Genomic DNA, 17,716 nt, shown 5'->3' with positions numbered 1-17,716 from the left:
TCAATATTTTGTTTACAATTGATAGGAACCTTTGGACTAAAGGGTCAAATTTACGAAAAGTCCTCATGGAAAAATGCTGACCAGCACCAAAACCACTGTAATTTCTTGGAGAGTTCTTAGAATTCCAGAACTAAGATCACAAAAATTACTTTGGTCTTTTACACATCAATATTCAGGAAAGAGCTTCTCTTATTGAACATTCCTCCAGTGATGTGAGACCCTGGTCAAGAGAGAACAATGATTCCATTCTCTTAATAGGTCAAACCAACATGGTAGGGTCAAGCTAACTTCCCTGGACACCCAGGACCAAAGCTATAGAGCTGAACAGTGTGTACTTTAATAACCACATAGGACAACTCTCATATGCCTAGGCACTATTTTTAGATTATTACCTTGGCTGCCTTTCTTCCTTTAAAAAAAAAAAAAGAACAACTTTTCCACAAGTTTCTCTTCTCCAAGTTGGAGAAACTAATGTTTTAACTTTGAGTTATTTCAAATCACAAATTCAGAGACTTGCAAACATGAAGCTTCTGTTCAATCCCCCAGAGGGAGAGGACTCATTCTGATATTTGTGGTTCAAAAAAAAGTTGTAATATTGTGCTTGGAACACACAGAACCAATTATTAACTTCTTGCTACTATTATAAATAATAACAGCTCAGTCCAGGTTACTGTGACCTCTGACAAGTCAAGGAAACAAGTTATTTTCTCCCCTTGTGATTATAACATATTGCAACACTTTTGCCTTTTAATAAATGTCCTGGTACTCTTGAGTTTCCCTTTCAATTCATTTAATTTCAACAATCTGTCAAAAAAAAAAAAAAGAGCCAATAAACAAATATTGAATTACATTTTGTTGGGTTTTTCAAACCCTCAAACTCCAGACTTACAAGAACAGCTTGTGTGTCTTCCACCCTGACCACCCTGCTACTTTTCCATATACCACAGGCCACCCATAGACACAAAGCCAGGGCGGTGGAGGGAAGCTGACGTGCTCTACTTGGAGCCAGTAGACAGGAGGGCGATGAGGCCCGACGAAGCACTTATGGACAAAATGTAGTTCCTGTAAGAATTTAATGTTAAGGAAAAATCAACCCCAAATTGGTTTTCAACAAAACAAAAAGAACCCATCTCTTTGGAATGTACTGTTTCCCTCCTGCCGCTGTCTAATGACAATAATGTGCAGTCCCAATGTCTGAAAATGCAATTTACAAGAGAGGAGATTATAAAGAATGAAGAACATTCACAGGAAATGTGTTCCAATTTTAAAAAGAAAACACTTGAGACAGAAACCTAGAACACATGATCACAAATAAAACATGTGAATTCCATTTAACCTGCAGGAAACGAACTGATCAAAGAACATGGGGAGGAAGAAGGGACTTGATTTCCCCAACCCCCCAACCCCCACATCAAGAGCAAAGGAAAAATAAGTCTTCCCTGTCTATCAGTGTTTTGGCTACAACTAGCCTGTAAAAGCAAGGAGGTTGAAAGTCTGCAGCCACTCTCACCCTCAGGACTAGAGTGTTTGGGGCACACCACCCCAGTATTCCCAGGAGATACAAGTTGGAGGGTGTCTGATATTTTATTACATCAAAATCTCCAATGGTTAAAAGTTTGGCTGCACATTCCTGGATAATACCTTTAATAAATTACCTTAACAAGAGAAGACTGATTCTTGCCCAAAAGCTCAATTTAAGAGCAGCTTGAAACACCATTAAGCTATTATGAAATGTGCCAATTTAACTCCACTGCCTATCCACCCAACCCCAAAGCCCCAAAGTACCAGCAGACACAGGGCTCATGCCAGGAGGTAGCAAAGAAGGCAAGTTTGCTTTGTCTCCTTAGAACTTTTTTTAAACTAGGCAGGTACACATCATCATATACGTAAGACTGCTTTGTAATACTTATTTATCATGAAGTCTTAATTCATAAACTTAAAAGAACTTCAAATCAAACCAAAAGCCCGTATTTTAAATGTCCAGAAACTTGCCTGAGGTCATGGTGCTTTTTAAAGGACTGACTCCCTGTGTAGTTTTTTGTTACCAGAAAATACTCAGACAAATCAAAACTAAAACAAACCGTTTCTAGACTTCTAAAAAAGATAATCAACCTTTAAAAGGATACACTGTGGGGTTGAAGTTCTTCAGTATAAAGAAGGAAGCAACAATGACCAAGACCAGAAATAGGGTGTTATTATAGAAGATGGAAAATGTTGTAGCTTCATAATCAGCAACTTCATTCTTCTTCCACAAGATTCTATGGACACAAAACAAGTCATTTAAGTTTTTAAATAGGTACTAAAAATTTTAAATACCACATGGCTCTAGCTCATAGTAAGTTTTTCCTTAAGTGTTCTGGGCAGATCTGTTTTTAATATGAAATTCAGTCAGCATTGTCTCCTTTTTCCTACTGAAAAAGATATTTCACTTTACTGATGCTCAGGAATTTCCCTGGTGGTCCTGTGGGTAGGACTCGGTGCTTTCACTGCTGGGGTCCAGATTCAATCCCTGGTCAGGGAACTAAGATCCCACAAGCCGCACGATGCAGCCAAAAAAAACAAAAACTTTATCCATGCTCAAGAAACAGTTGCTGGGTATGTTACCTTTCCCCAGGCAGTTAGAGCTTTGCAGGAAGGGACTGATTGACATTAGCTTGGTTTCATCAGCAACTGAAATAGGCAGCTTTCTCTAGGTACTCACGGAGAACAAACTTGGTGATTAGCAGCCTGACAGGGCTTCCTCAGCTGTTTGAGGCTTGAGACTCTCTACAGTCTACAGATGTCAGCCTTCAATATTTCGCCTTAAGACAAGCCCATGGACAAAGCTAGCTGTGGCATCACAGAAGCAGACTTGTCTGTGACTCTCTTTATCCATCTTTATTTAATTCAAACTAAGAATCTACTTGATCATTAGGAGGAGTTTTTAACTTCTGTGAAACCCATTTACTTTTTATTTAATCTTCTTTACGCATTATGATATCATAGTAATTTACTAGTACTTTATCAACCTTTTCTTTTACCTCTTCACACAGGCAACAGGAAGTTCCAGGGTGCCTATGAAAAAGGGAACCTTTATTTCCCTCAGTTAATTAACTTTGTAAAGCAATTTACAAAGTTAAAAGAGTAGGTAGGTTGTGACCCACTAGTGGGACATGAAATCAACTGAGTGGATCTGATGTTCGGGAAAAATTAGAGTGAGTTGAGACCAGCACGTTAAAGAAAAAAAGGAAAAAATAGAAAAGTATCAAGTGCATCACATACAGTAGGGTAATAATTATTGTTCTGTGAAACATTTACATGTGTGTATGTAAAAGTGTATTTGGTCAAAGAGTAAAATATATATATATTTTTTTTACTGTAGGTCATTATCAAAAAGGCTGTAACTCATTGCCATAGATGTTTTCTCCCCCAGAAAGATACATTACTCTGGGGCCAGATAGTACCCCCAACTAATCCTAAGGACAGCACTATGGCTAACGTCAGTACTAACTGCCATGTTTTAGTCACCAAATGTTCTACTCCAAAGTCAACAAGCATGGCTGTAAAGGAGCTAAATGGAAGGTATTAGCATCTTATCTTCGTCAGAAGAAATTTGTGGTCTCTAATACATATGCCATATTTCCTTGATTCTGTAGATACCATCAACTTAATAAATCTTCAATTTGCTGTAAACTTTGGAAGAAGTGAAGGACATTACATTAAATGCAGCTATCAACTATAAAATAGCTTCTGATTTCAGAGAAGTTTAAATGTAAATTTAAAAACTATACGTGACTTGGAATTAATACATTACACCATTCTAACAATGATCAAAGAAAACACCAGCCCAGAAATATCCATAGTCCCAACATGGTTTAATGCTACAAAACACTCAGAACAATTGCCTCTGTTTTTAAGACTCTGGCACAAAACCCAGTGAAGACAGGTTCCTTAAGTAGGCCACTAGCATGCCTTTACTGCTGGTGATTAAATTATCACACCTCCACCGCAGCACTTTTTCCTAACCCGCCATCATGCCCTGAATCAGAACCATCTTCAAGACATTTTTGATGAAAGAGTGGCTTAATCCTTTAGGTTATCCCAGCTCGCAAAGACCGTGTGTTACATCAGGGTATACACAGTCAGGATTGTCTGACAGCTCTCAACTTTTTCTAGTCCACCCTGGTTTATTTTGAAAATGTTTAGGACCTCCATTTGCCCTCATCAGCAATGGTTCCGCAAAAGCTTCACTGGTAGGAAATCTAGTTTGGGAGAACACTTCTCAAGCAGTCATTTTTCTAAGGAGCACTTCCTAAAACAGGAGAAAAGTTGAGACCAAAAAACTCAACAACTCTTACAATCTGATAATACTAAATGATGGACCCTCAGTAAGTCAAGGAGAAATAACATTCATACCTTGGGACAAATGTTAATGAATCTGATTCTCCTCTGCTAATTTCCTTGGAAAGGTAGAAAAGTAGGTTCAAAGTGGCATGTAGTCCATATTCCAAATGATTTTAGATAGAGGTTTGAAGATACCCATCTGGGCAGAAAGATGCCGATAAGCCTTCTCTTAGATCTATTGGAAGTAACTAATCCTTTGAGGAAGAAAAATACTGGATCTTAAAGGGAGTCTTGGATCCAGTTATCAGCATCAATAATGAGTACAGACCTGGGTACAACTGTATCCAGCATGGCCTTTGCGAGAGAATTACAAACAGCACAAGTTTCTACTGGTGACAAGAATGAAAATTTTATAATCTTCTGACACTCTGCATTTTATATATCAATAAAACCTCCATTTCATCCTACTCTGAAATACCTGGTCTAGGCAACGGCGAAGAGGTTTCATTTCCAATTCCAACTCTGATCCACTAGTAGAGACTACCTGAATACCACACTGAGAAAGATTCTGAGACACATCCCAGGATCAAGAAAAAGTGCCAGACCAAATCAGGCAAGTCTGTAGTGGGCAGAAGAGACCCATCTGCCATCTCTGATACAATTAATCACCTAAAACCTGTAAGACCTGTAAGAGCTTGTAACAAGCATTTTGAAATTTGGGTAACTATGATGTGCATTCCATTTAAGAACCAATGTTCTAATGAATATTATAATTTGATGAAAAGGTTAAAAGAAAGTGGTCTAGATTCTCTAATATCTATCCCTATGCAAAAACTTGCAATTAAAAAGCTATGCAGGGCCTCCCTGGTGGCGCAGTGGTTGAGAGTCCGCCTGCCGATGCAGGGGACACGGGCTTGTGCCCCGGTCCGGGAAGATCCCACATGCCGTGGAGCAACTAAGCCCGTGAGCCACAACTACTGAGCCTGCGCGTCTGGAGCCTGTGCTCCGCAACAGGAGAGGCTGCGACAGTGAGAGGCCCGCGCACCGCGATGGTCCCGGCTCGCCACAACTGGAGAAAGCCCTTGCACAGAAACGAAGACCCAACACAGCCAAAAATAAAGATTAATTAATTTTTTAAAAAATGGTCCACATCAAAAAAATCTTTAAAAAAAAAAAACTTTGCAATTCTAAAAACAAAAGCTATGCAGAGCCAGAGGTCTTTAAAGCTGCTCCATAAAAAATAGGCCTTCACTGTCATGAGTTTAATATTGTGCCTTCAGTTTTATGAAAGATCCATAGGACATAATCATTTCAATAATGTTTTGGTGCCTGTCCAAAACCACTGTAGAAGACACTGTTCATTAAGTTACTCAGTGTCCCTTAAGTAAGGATCCACTTGATAAAGTCCTTCCAAGATTCAGTGCCAGGAAAGTTTCTTTTCAGAAGGACGTGCATGCTGCGTCTCATCCAACAGTGAAAGCTGGGTGACTTTGGATGCTTCCTCTGACACTTGGAAGCTCAGAGCTGAGTTTAGTGCCCAACTGCTGTAACTAATGCTGAGGTCCTTGTTCATCCACCTTTTCTTACTTTTAAACGGTTTCTCATCTTTTTAAATTGTATTGCTTTGTTTCACATGCAATTTAATATTGCAAGTCCCCACAAAGTCTTTCTGGAGAAAAGTGGGATAAAAATTCCATTTCATAAAGCACCTCGTAGATACTAAAATTTAAGATCCATGAAAACAGCCTCGACTCATGACTCTATTAAACCATCTGGCAACTCTTAAGCACAAGTTTACTCAATCATTCAGAGACTTCTATTCAGATGTCAGACTGTTTGTTAGCCTTCTAACAGCAGCTGTCAGGAAAAATTGGGGGTGGGACTAACAAATGTGGCACAGAATTCGGCAACAGGAGACAAACCTAATTCTTTTCTTTTTCCCAAACAATGCAGATAACCAAGAACCAGATGTCCCCAGGAAAGCTCAGTAGCAGAACTACCACCACCTAAAAATGCTAACATACAACACAACATAAACTCTTCAGACCCAGAGGGGTTAGGTGATAGCCTCAAGGTCACACAGCTACCAAGTGGCAGAGCCAGCACTGGACACAGCTCTGCAGGCTCCTAAATTCCAGCAGAGCAGCTGAATACAAGCTCTCAAGTCAGACTGGCTGCACTCTTATCCTGGTTTTACCGCACACTAATCTATGGCCTTGGGCAAGGTACCCGAGCTTTCTGTACCTCAGATTCCTCAGGTGTAAAGTGGAGAAAACAACAGTACCTACCTCATGGAGCTCTTTGGAGGAATAAATGAACTGTGTACAGCACAAAGAAAAGTATCTGGTAGTAATAAAAACTCAAAAAGTCAGTTATTATTCTCATTACCCTGACTTCTAATACCAACGTTTTCCTCAGATAATTCTAATATCCACATGCTCTAAGCAGAAACCAAAAACTTATTTTCTACAAATAACCCCCTTTTTGATTACCACAAACACTTTAAATAGGGAGCCAAACCTTTCATCTTTTTCCTTCCGAGACATCTTTCTGTTATCAGCTTCAGAAAGTTTTCGAGTCACTTCTTTGGAAACAGCATCCTCCCTCTTCTGTGCTACTCTGGAAGGAAAAGAAAAAAGGTTTCCACATGCTCCAGGAGTGAACATCACACTCTCTCAGAAACACTCTGTACTCGTATCTTGTATTGGCAACTATATACTTTACATTTCAAGAAAATAAGCTGGACAGAAAGTTCCAAGTTTATTACACTGTGCTAGCCAAAAGAGAGGGAGTTCAAGAAGCTTCCAAGATGTGGTTTATTAGTGATGTGTTTTGATTTCTGCTTAAAAGGGAGAATTTTCCTAAGTTAGGTATTTAATATGGAAATAAAAGTCAAATGCTATTAACACAGTTTAGTTATGAATCATTATAGCTCCACTTTGTTTTAACTCATAATTTAACTGTTCCACAAATAAACTTGTTAAGGCATTAGCAAATGATACACGATTTCAATTCCAATAAATAACAGGAGAGAAAACTAAGCTTAACAAAGAGAGAATTAATAGCTGTAATATCTTAAAGTAAAGCTTTTAACTTTACTCCAAAGGGGAATTTCACTAAAAAGAAATAATACCACATGGTTAAGGAGTGACCACAGCACTTTTAGTTAAACAAACTACTGGTTTGAGAGTTGCACCAAGAGATAATATGGAATTAGCTAGAAAAGGCTGGAAGTGTTATTCAAGAAATCAGATCAGAATCTTTAGTGATAAGTCAGATAAAGAAAGAAATGACATAATCCTAAAAAAATCTATGAGGTGAATTTTGTCAGATGGGGTTGCTAGTGAAAGATAGGATAAAATTTAACCTGTGATGAAATACAAAAAGCCTCCCAAAGATTAGACATTTAAATTCAACATGATTTATTTTTCATAATATGGGAGAAACTGATTAGCCATAAACATAGAAAAAGTAATAACTGATCACAAGCAAAATATAACAATTACAAAGTCCCACTAAGAAAACATTCAACACGATACTGAGATGTATTGAAAGCAACAGGATGTGCACCATAGAGACAGACATCTGTTCAATCTATGTTCAATTACTCAATCCCTCATTACTATGTATATTAAGTTCTGGTCAGTGGACCAAAGGAAACTGTGGGAAAATCAGGATGGATTCCTGAAAAGCCCAAGATCATTCAAGGCAATAGTTCTCAACCTTTCTCCAACCACATGAGCTTCTGGGCTACAAATTAAGCACAAATTCAGGCTGGTTTTACCTATATCTTCATCTCTATCTCTCACTCAAGAATCAAGTTAGAAGTGACATTATTAAAAAGAAAACCTTTAGTCAGCTTCAACTGATGTATTTTTCCACAAATTGATAACTGGAGAGAGGAAAATCATTTTGTCTAAAAAAAACAGGTAAAAGGAAATAAGTTCTGAAACGTAAAGAAAAAGGCAGCTAAGAGAGCAGGTAGCTGCTTTAAGAGATACTTTAAGACACTATAATGTCCAACTTTCCCTGACTCATTTTATTATGTAAAAGTTCAGTTCCGCAGGGCAGAGACTCTCATCTCTTAATCTCTAGCAAATCCCAGGCACTTATTAAGTGTTTCCTGAACTTCACATAAGACTGCTTTTTTCTAGGAAAGGCCAATTGATAAGAAATGGACATGGTTTACAGCAGAAACCTTTCTTAGCGGAACAGAGGGTAAAAAAAAATACACACACACACCACCACCCCCAACTGTCAGGGTGCTAGGACACAGGAATAAACTATTTTCAGAGGAGTTGGCTCTAAGCATCTCTTGGACAAATAGTCAATCATCTGTCCACATGACAAATCTTCCTGAAGACACTGAACCAGATAACTAGTTAATTTCTCTTCTATGTCTACAATTCTATACTTGCCTAACAGAGACATTAACAGCCACACTGTAGGTTTATTACAACTCAAGAAGCCCTACCCTCCATCTCAGTGCTCTTAGAAAACAAACCTCACTCAGCGCTGAATGCTCTAAAACAAAACAGGGAAATCCACAGGCCCAGCTCTCAGCCAACTGAGATAAAAAAAAATCTTTGCAAACATTTTTAAAATCATGCCACCTTAAAAAAAAAATTCCTATGGGATCTCTCACCCCCAACCTCTCCAACACTGCACACAAACATTTATTACATGCCAGACACCATGGTTTATGTCGCACGTATCATATTTAATCCTCACCATCCCACGAGGTACCATTAGTACTCCCATTTTACAGCTCAAGAATCTGAAGTCTAGAAAGATGAAATGCATGCCCAAGGCTCTGCATTTAAGAGCAGCAGAGCTGGGACTGGAATCCAGACTGTCGACTCTGAAGCGATTCTCTCTACCAACACCTACCCACACTCAGAATCTTGCTGGCTCTTTAAGCCTTAACAATCTTGCCAACCTGTAGGAGTTTTGATGTCAGTAGCAATATTTAATATTATACCAAAACTATGACTAAAAAATAATTCCATTCAGAGAGTGTATTAAGTCAGTAGGTCACTGAAATTTTACTGAACTAAATTAAATGTACCATTAACTATTGTAAGGGAAATAAACAAAAGACATGGCAGTTGCCCTCAAGAAGCCGAAAGGAGAAATGAGGGGAAAGAACATGATTTTTGACTCCAAAAAGGCGAATAAAAATGATATGCAGAACAAGTGAAAAAACACTAGGTCCCAAAGGGACTGAGTTCCAAGGGAATCACAAAGGATGGGTCATGCAAAACGCCCACTTCTGAGGGCTTCGCTATCCACAGATGGCCATGCCTCACAAGAAAGACAGCCCAGGACAGCAGAGGCTGAGATGGGCTGAATCCTGGCATGGCAGTTAGTGAAGAGGGGCTGTCAATCAGGGAGACAACAAAGATGACCTGGATTTAGCCGTTCTAGCAACAGCCACGCACAACCTGGACTCCAACCTGGACTCAAGAACGACCGTGGAGAGGCTGCTGGGGCCAGTTTCAGCTGCTGAGACCATTTCTGGCCTCCTTACAATAAATCCCTGTTAACTGAGATCATCTCAATGTGTTTCTACTCATCACTAGAAGGCTTAACACAGGAACAATAAGGACAGTTAAGATTTCTCTGGAAAAGATTCCGAAGTCTTGAAATACCAGACATGTAAGAATGGAAAGAAAGGGAGATGATTCTAAATGAGGGAGGGAATGAGCCACGTTCAAAGGATGACACAAAAGCTGAGTCGGAAGATCTAAGGCCCAATCCTAAAAGACAAGGCCCCACTGGTAGGAGGCAGAAGACTTGCATTCCAGGGCCTGGAAGAATCTGGATTTAATACATTTAGAAAAGAGAAGGCCATGAAGAGTTGTCAGGAGAGTGACATGATAAAATGAAGGTGGAAATAGAGGAAATAGAGTAACCTTTTACATTTTCATATTCTCATAAGAAAAATGCAATTAGCATTAAAAATGTCAGTGTTGAATATAAGAAAAAAAGACCACTTCTTTCACGTCCAAAAATTCTACATGGTAAGCCCGGAACAATTCCTTCTAGAAAGAATTCCATTTGACTTCTAAAATGTTACTTTACTTGGTGGGTTTGTTTTTCTGAACCCCATGATTAAGGATGGTACTTAAGTGTTTTAATTCCACCATCAATACCCACTTCCATAGCAGTGTTAGAAGCACTGTCTCTGCTTTTCGGTTAGTTGCTACTCCTTCATACCATTAATGTGCCTCCCCCTCCAAATATACATACATATGTATCTCAAAATAGTGCTTACTGAAACACACACACACACAAATGGTCTTTAAGAAGACCTCCTACTATATAAAAATGCAACAATATATACTTTCTCTTGAGAAATATACTTACTTGTGCTTGAGAACAAATTTCACATTTTTGTATGCAAAGGCTACCAAATACGTGCTTACTAGGGTCATCACACTATACAGAACAGCAGACTGAATAAGATCCATATGCCATATTCGCCAATATAGCCCTGAATTAAGATAAAAGGGGGAGAGGGGGATACAAAAAGAAACAAAATATTACCAGCCAGTTACAAAAGCCTGCTGAATTAATTATAGCTAAACCTGGTAAAATACAGCCCTGATTAGGGAATCCAGTACAGTATAAGGGGAACTTCAGAAGTGTGATATCCAGTAAAACGTTAGTCTCAAGTTTCCCTAGTTGCGAACACTTGAAAAACATAACCTTTCTATAACTAGTACATTATGAGATTACTGCTTCTAAAATGAGAACCCTGGCTCAACAAAATCACAATTCAGACTTCAAGTTTCATTCTAAAGGGCACTATCATGCTAACTACAGGCCATTCCAAAACGCCATGTGCAGCCCCAAACCACAGTTTACACGCTGACGTGGCTGTTATCTGAAATCAAGGCAGTGCTCAGTGCAGCCAGTGAACCAAAAGGCTCCACACCACGTTAACTGCACGCTGGGTTTTATAAAGCCGAAAGAGAAAATACATCTGGATTTGACTGTCCAACAACAGTGCAGCAATGTGAGAGGAAATTCACATTCGGGAACCCTGAGCTCTAAAAACAACCTTGGCCAAGACTGTATAGTTTTTCCATCCAAGTAAGAATTCCAGAATTGCCCTAATAGGCTTATTAAAAGGGTTACTACACATTGTAGAGCGGGCCCTTGGCAACTTCTCTCGTCAAACTAGGAAAATAATGTTCTGCGTGAAGCGGTTCTCCTAAAGCTACACTTCTAATTCAGTGCAGGTGTTAATGTCTCTCATCTTAATTCATGAGTTTCTCCAAAATAAGTAATAAGTTTAAGATCTCGTAAGAGCAAACAATAGTTGTAGGGAAAAAAAGCAAATAGGCTATATGCCTAAATGTTAACATCACAAGATCTTAACCCAAGCGTTAGTTTTAATACTGATTCGGGGCCACCATCCCGGAACGAGTAACTCACAATCCGCAGGAGTGAGGCCCGGGAACGAGCTAGCGTACTTTTAAAACGCGCCACAGGTGACTCTCCTGGGATGCCGCCCACCACTACCCTGGACCAGATCACGGAGGCCCACAGAGGCTACGTGCTGCCCCCGAGCCCAGGGCGAGCTGGGGAGAGTGCGGGCCCCGGCTCACGCCTTGCCGGTCCGCCCGGCCCTGCCACGTCCCCGCCCAGGCCGACCCGCCGGCGGCCTCCCCGCCCGCCTCTCTCCAAGCGCTCACAAATGGGGATGGCGGACACGATGAAGGCGTTCCCGAAGAAGAGCGCCGAGGACTTGGCCGAGAGGTTGCGGCTGAAATCCTGCAGGAGCAGGTCCTCCTCGGACTGCTGCTTGGAGCCGCCTTTGGGAGCCATGGTGGAACCGCAGCTGCGAGACGAGAGGGCCGAGTCAGGCTCCGAGCCGGGGGCCAAGCCGGGCAGAGGCCGCTGACACCACCCCCGCGGCCACCGTATCCGCTAACGACCCATCAGCGCCGCGCGCGGAAGAGGGACCCGGCGTTGCGCGGCGCGGGGCAAGCGTCCGCAGGATTGGCCATCCTGGCGCCGCTACGTAGGTTTCTCGGCATGATTGGGCGAGCGGGCCAGACTTCCGGATTCCTGGCAAGTCACGTGACTCGTCAGTTTCTAGGAAAAAGCCGGAACTTGTAGTTTAGTGGGTGCTTTTTTTTTTTTAATTAACAAAACGTTATTGACGTTACACTTCACAGATGCTGGTAGACTCATGCTTTCCAAGCGGTCGAAATGCCAAAATAAGGAGCTCTGAGTCATATGGTCATTCATTCAACGGGCGCATGGTTAGCCGGCCCTGTGGGTACCTACACTGGGGCGTTGGAAGAGGAAGAGGAGAAAGATAAGTATAGGTAGGTAGCATGTGTTGACCCCCTTCTTTACACAGCCATTATTTCATTAAATATCCTCAAGAATCCTATGATATGCCCATTCTGAGGGTGAGAGACCAGCAATGCTGGTCTCCAGGGTGTGGGATCTTTTCAACAAAGTAACAGCCTACCTTTGTACAGAAAAGACACTCTTGCTTATAAGGAACTCATGTTCTCATTGCTGAAGATAATATTTAACATGTGTCCAATACATTTACAAATTACTACACTTTTATTACTTTAAAGATTTAGTTGAAATAATGTGGCCTCCAAAGCCATGCTAGGTAAAACAATACTAAGACAATATGTTGGCTGGACAGGCCTCTGAAGTTCAGAAAATTGAATATGCTGATTAAAACAACTAAATACCATTAACTCGAGTTATCACTTTTTCTTCAAAAATTAATCCTCATCCACTTCATTCTCAGCAAAAGCTTCTTTCATCTACTGACAGGCAAAACTTCAACAACCAACTTAACAGATCTGTTAATAGAGATCTTTCTCACCTTCTCCAGTTGTAATTGACCTTCACAGCTTCCGTTCTAATGGAGCTTTCTGTCTTCAGGCTTTTTCAACCTATTCTCTTTTTTAAAAATAATTATTTATATTTTTAAAATTTTTGCATTGTGTCTTTGTTGCTGCGCACAGGCTTTTCTCTGGTTGCCGCAAAAGCGGGGTATACTCTTGGTTGCGGTGCGCAGGCTTCTCATTGCGTTGGCTTCTCTTACTGCGGAGCACGGGCTCTAGGCGTGCGGGCTTAGTTGCTCCGCGGCATGTGGGATCTTCGCGGACCAGGGCTCGAACCCGTGTCCCCTGCATTGGCAGGCAGATTCTTAACTACTACACCACCAGGGAAGTCCTCAACCTATTTTCTGTATAGATACCACAATGAGTTTTCCTGAAATATAAATCCTTTCATAATCTACAGCAAGTATTCCCAAATGCCAGAAGTTTTCACCAATCACAGCAAAATAAGAAAAAATGGACCATCTAGTGAATTTTTCAGAAAACAAACTATTCATTTAAAAATGTCTACATTTATGTCTTCTTTTCTTAATGTTTAAATGTGCTTTCTTTTATTATGTGGTGGTGGTGATAGTGAAGAAACTTGTATTTTTCTCTTCCAAAATATTCCTCTCTGTTTTTCCTACCTTAATAAATCACATCCGTTTTCACCCATTTGCTAGGGCTAAAATGTTAAGTTTCAACACTTAATTCCTTCCTTTTGCTCTCCATTTGTGACCAATTCATCAGCAAAACCTTTTGGATCTGTCTCTTTAACTAGATTTCTTGCTTGCTATTTATAAATCAATGATATAAAAAGAAGATAACAGATAAAATCAGAAACTGTAAGATCAAAATCAACAAGCTAGTTAAAAGTAAAAGAGGAAGAAAATAAGGAACAATAATGATGAGGTTAAAAATAATTACACCTGAGAAAAATATCTAAACAATTAAAAAAAGATAAAAGTTTGAAATGTTAGTAGATAAAAATTAATGCACTTTGTAAACCAAGAATAGAAACTAAAGGTAATAAATTTAAACAGAAGAGAATCTAAAATAGTAAGAATTTATAATTTATGGGGTAAGTATAAGAACTATGATAAGCAATGATGCTTATGACAGAGGTTTTTTCATTATGTTAACAATGAAAATCATGAAGGTAATAGCACACCTGAAGTACTGGAGCAGTGTTTTGGGGTGGTTTTTTTTGTTTTTTTGTTTTTTTATTTTTGGCTGTGTTGGTTCTTCATTGCTGTGCGCAGGCTTTCTCTAGTTGTGGCGAGCAGGGGCTACTCTTCATTGAGGTGTGCAGCCTTCTCATTGCGGTGGCTTCTCTTGTTGCGGAGCATGGGCTCTAGGCACACGGGCTTCAGTAGTTGTGGCTCACAGGCTCTAGAGCGCAGGCTTAGTAGTTGTGGTGCACGGGCTTAGTTGTTCCGCGACATGCGGGATCTTCCCAGACCAGGGCTCGAACCCGTGTCTCCTGCATCGGCAGGTGGATTCTTAACCACTGCGCCACCAGGGAAGCCCAGGAGCAGTGTCTTTTTATACCAAATGCTATCTAGTACCTTTGGAAGAATAGCAAGGTCTAAGGATCATCTATATATGGTATATATGTCTGTGGCACATTGGACAAGCAGAGATAACAATCTGCTAAAAAACAAAAAGAAGGGTGGGCAATAGATTCTATCCAAACAAAGATCTGCAATATATTTTTCCTATTTCAATATAGTTCAATTCTATGAAGGAGACAGATAGATGGACTTGATTCCATACCAGCCGGCTTCTAATCTGTGAATTTCAAGCTTAACATTTTCATTATATCACTTCACATTATCAGAATGAAAAAAAAAAAAAAGAAAGAAAAAGAAAAAATTTAAAGCAGTAATATTTATTGCTGGCAGGGATATGGATCATAAATTTCTCTCATCCACTGCTATTGGCTTTGTGGAAGAAAATCTGGCAAGTTAAAAATTAATATATCTTTCTGTGGCAGGCACTGCAAGTTGCCTAGCCAATAAAGAAAACTACTGCTAGCTTTACACTGGGACATCATGAAGATTAACAAATGGATCATCTAGTACTACTCTAGGGACTGTGGGGTGGGGAAGCTCTCTGTTAAAAAGCCAATTTGCTATGCAACTCTCATTATGGAAATAATTTTTGAAAGAAGAGATGAAATACTTATATTAGTCTCTAGGTACAGTATTTTAAAGTCCCACCTGGGAGACAATTTACTCAGCCAAACTACATATTTCAGGCACTGCTCTGTGATTAATTCATTGCTTCATGAATTCATTCAGCAAGTATTTTTTAAAAGCTACTATGTGAAAGGCACTGTGCTAGACCTTTGGAAGTATCCAAATAACAGCCATGATAATTATGATTATGATAACCAACATTTATTGAGTCTTTCTGTTTTATGTCCAGCTCTATGCTAGACCCTTCACATACATCATTTAATTTAATCCTTACAGCAGCACTATGAGATGTGTGTTATTATTATCCCCATTTGTCAGATGAAGAAACTGAGGCACAGATTAGTACAGTAACTCACCTAAGGTCCCACAACTAGTAAGTGGTAGAGTCAAGCTATGAACCACAGGCAATATGACTCCAGGATGTATGCTCTTAACTGCAATTGAGTTCTGGTCTCCTCTGTACCAGTGACGTCTCAGATTCTAAGTGCTTGCCCCCAAAAGTTCTATTTTGGACAAGCAGCCAAGGGTAGTTTCTTGTGTATCAGTTGCCTTGCAGAGTCATGTCACACACAGCAGCTCTGGCCAGCACATCCTTGGACAGATAGGATTCTGCATCTTATCCATAGGGAAACCTCAGTGAGCAAGCTGGACTCTCCATAGTGGATTCTCTGTCTCAGTGGGTTTGAACATAAAATCCCCCGGAAAGCGACACAATTAATAGAGGTGTACAGAAACAGGACAGACTGAGAAGAGGTGGAAAGCACAAACCATAACTCACCAGCAGCCATATATTAGAGAAAGGGTGATTGGAGAAATGCTTGAGGCTTCCTCATTTCCCTCTGTAAGCCCGAAAGAGACCCTCCATCACCTGCAATAAAGCAAAAATGCTCCAAAAATGAAGACAAAACAGATGTGAAGTGCAGTAAAAATAATATAAACAGATATAAAAATAATATAAAATAATATAAACAGATAAATAATATAAACAAACGAAAACGTAGATGAATGATTTTGCTCAATGTAATTTATCAATTTATATATCACCCCTCCCCCAATATGTTTAAGGCAAAAGTAACAAGATCAAATGCATACAAGATTCAAGCAAGTACCCTGTGACATAATAATTACATATTTGGTCTCTGCCCCGCTTCCTAACAGAGCTCCTAAAATCCTTGGAATTACCTGAGTAATGGGGGTGAGAAAAGCATCTCTGGTTTTTCTTCATAAACCCCTTTCAGCCATCTCTGAGTTTGTGCTAACGAGCTGGCCCTGGGAGAATGGGGTTTGATTGCTGGAGGAAACAACCCTGTGAGGGTTGGAACTTTCAGCCCCATTCCACCCGCCACTACCCTGGGGAGCGGAAGAAGATAAGGGCTGGGAGATGACTTAATCACCAGTGCCCAATGATTTAATCAGTCATACCTGCTTAATGAGCCTCCATAAAACCCTTAAACAATGGGGTTCAGAGAGCCTCTGGGTTGGTGCTGGGAGGGCGGGCGCCCGGAGAGCACAGGGTATCTTCATGCACCTTCCCACATAATTTGCCCCCATGCATCTCCTCCATTTGGCTGTTCCTGAGTTGTAAACTTTGTCATAAGCCAGTAATCATAAGTAAAGCACTTTCCTGAGTTCTCTGATCCATTCTCACAAATTATCAAACCTGAGGAGGGAATTGTGGGAACCCTCGATGTACAGTCATTTAGTCAGAAGCACAAGCAACAACCTGGGACGTGAGATTGGCATCTGAAATGGGGGGGGCAGTCTTGTGGGACTAAGCCCTTAACCTACGAGGTTTGCACTGACTCCGGGTAGTTCGTGTCAGAATTGAGGTTAAATTTTAGGACACCCAGTCGGTGTCCACCAAAAATTAGAGGCTAGCTTAGGGTGGAGAAACACACACCTTCGGTGTCAGAAATGTTGGGAGTAGTGTAGAAGGAAATAGTTTTTTTCCTTTTATAACCCCAGTGAGTGAATTGTGCCAGGTATAGAACATAAGACATAAGGGATCTTGTAAAGCAACCATACTCCAATAAAATTTTTTTTAAAAAAGAAAAAAAGACAGTGGCGGAATCGATATAACTGAAAAGCTCACTTTGCCAAAGGCCGTCAAACTAAGACAGAATCAACAACCAATGTGATGTAGGCCAAATACAACATGTTTGGGGTTGAATCTGCACCATAAACTCCCCGATTTATGGAGACTTAACTGTACACAGAAAAGAAAAAAATTAAGGTGTTATGATGTATTTTTTTCCCATACCTCTAAGCAATTAACTCAATTCCCTGAAACTCTGACCAGGTGTCCCACAAATTGAACTTAATTCTGGC

General features: G+C 40.2%; 1 protein-coding gene across 1 annotated transcript; it reads right to left on the bottom strand.

Annotated features, from left to right (window-relative positions):
• Nucleotides 1-444: 444 nt before the first annotated feature.
• Nucleotides 445-12,285, bottom strand: SSR3 (signal sequence receptor subunit 3). Its single transcript, XM_029213585.1, has 5 exons — nt 12,027-12,285; nt 10,693-10,819; nt 6,844-6,942; nt 2,127-2,258; nt 445-1,062 (listed from the first exon to the last, which is right to left on the bottom strand). Exons 1-5 carry the CDS (start codon nt 12,157-12,159, stop codon nt 996-998), a joined length of 558 nt encoding a protein of 185 aa, XP_029069418.1. The 5' UTR covers nt 12,160-12,285; the 3' UTR covers nt 445-995.
• Nucleotides 12,286-17,716: the final 5,431 nt, after the last annotated feature.

Source organism: Monodon monoceros, unplaced genomic scaffold (assembly GCF_005190385.1).
Source record: "Monodon monoceros isolate NGI ecotype Baffin Bay Population unplaced genomic scaffold, NGI_Narwhal_1 Super_Scaffold_11, whole genome shotgun sequence".
NCBI classification, from domain to species: Eukaryota; Metazoa; Chordata; class Mammalia; order Artiodactyla; family Monodontidae; genus Monodon; species Monodon monoceros.
This window is presented reverse-complemented; position numbering and strand designations above follow the sequence as displayed.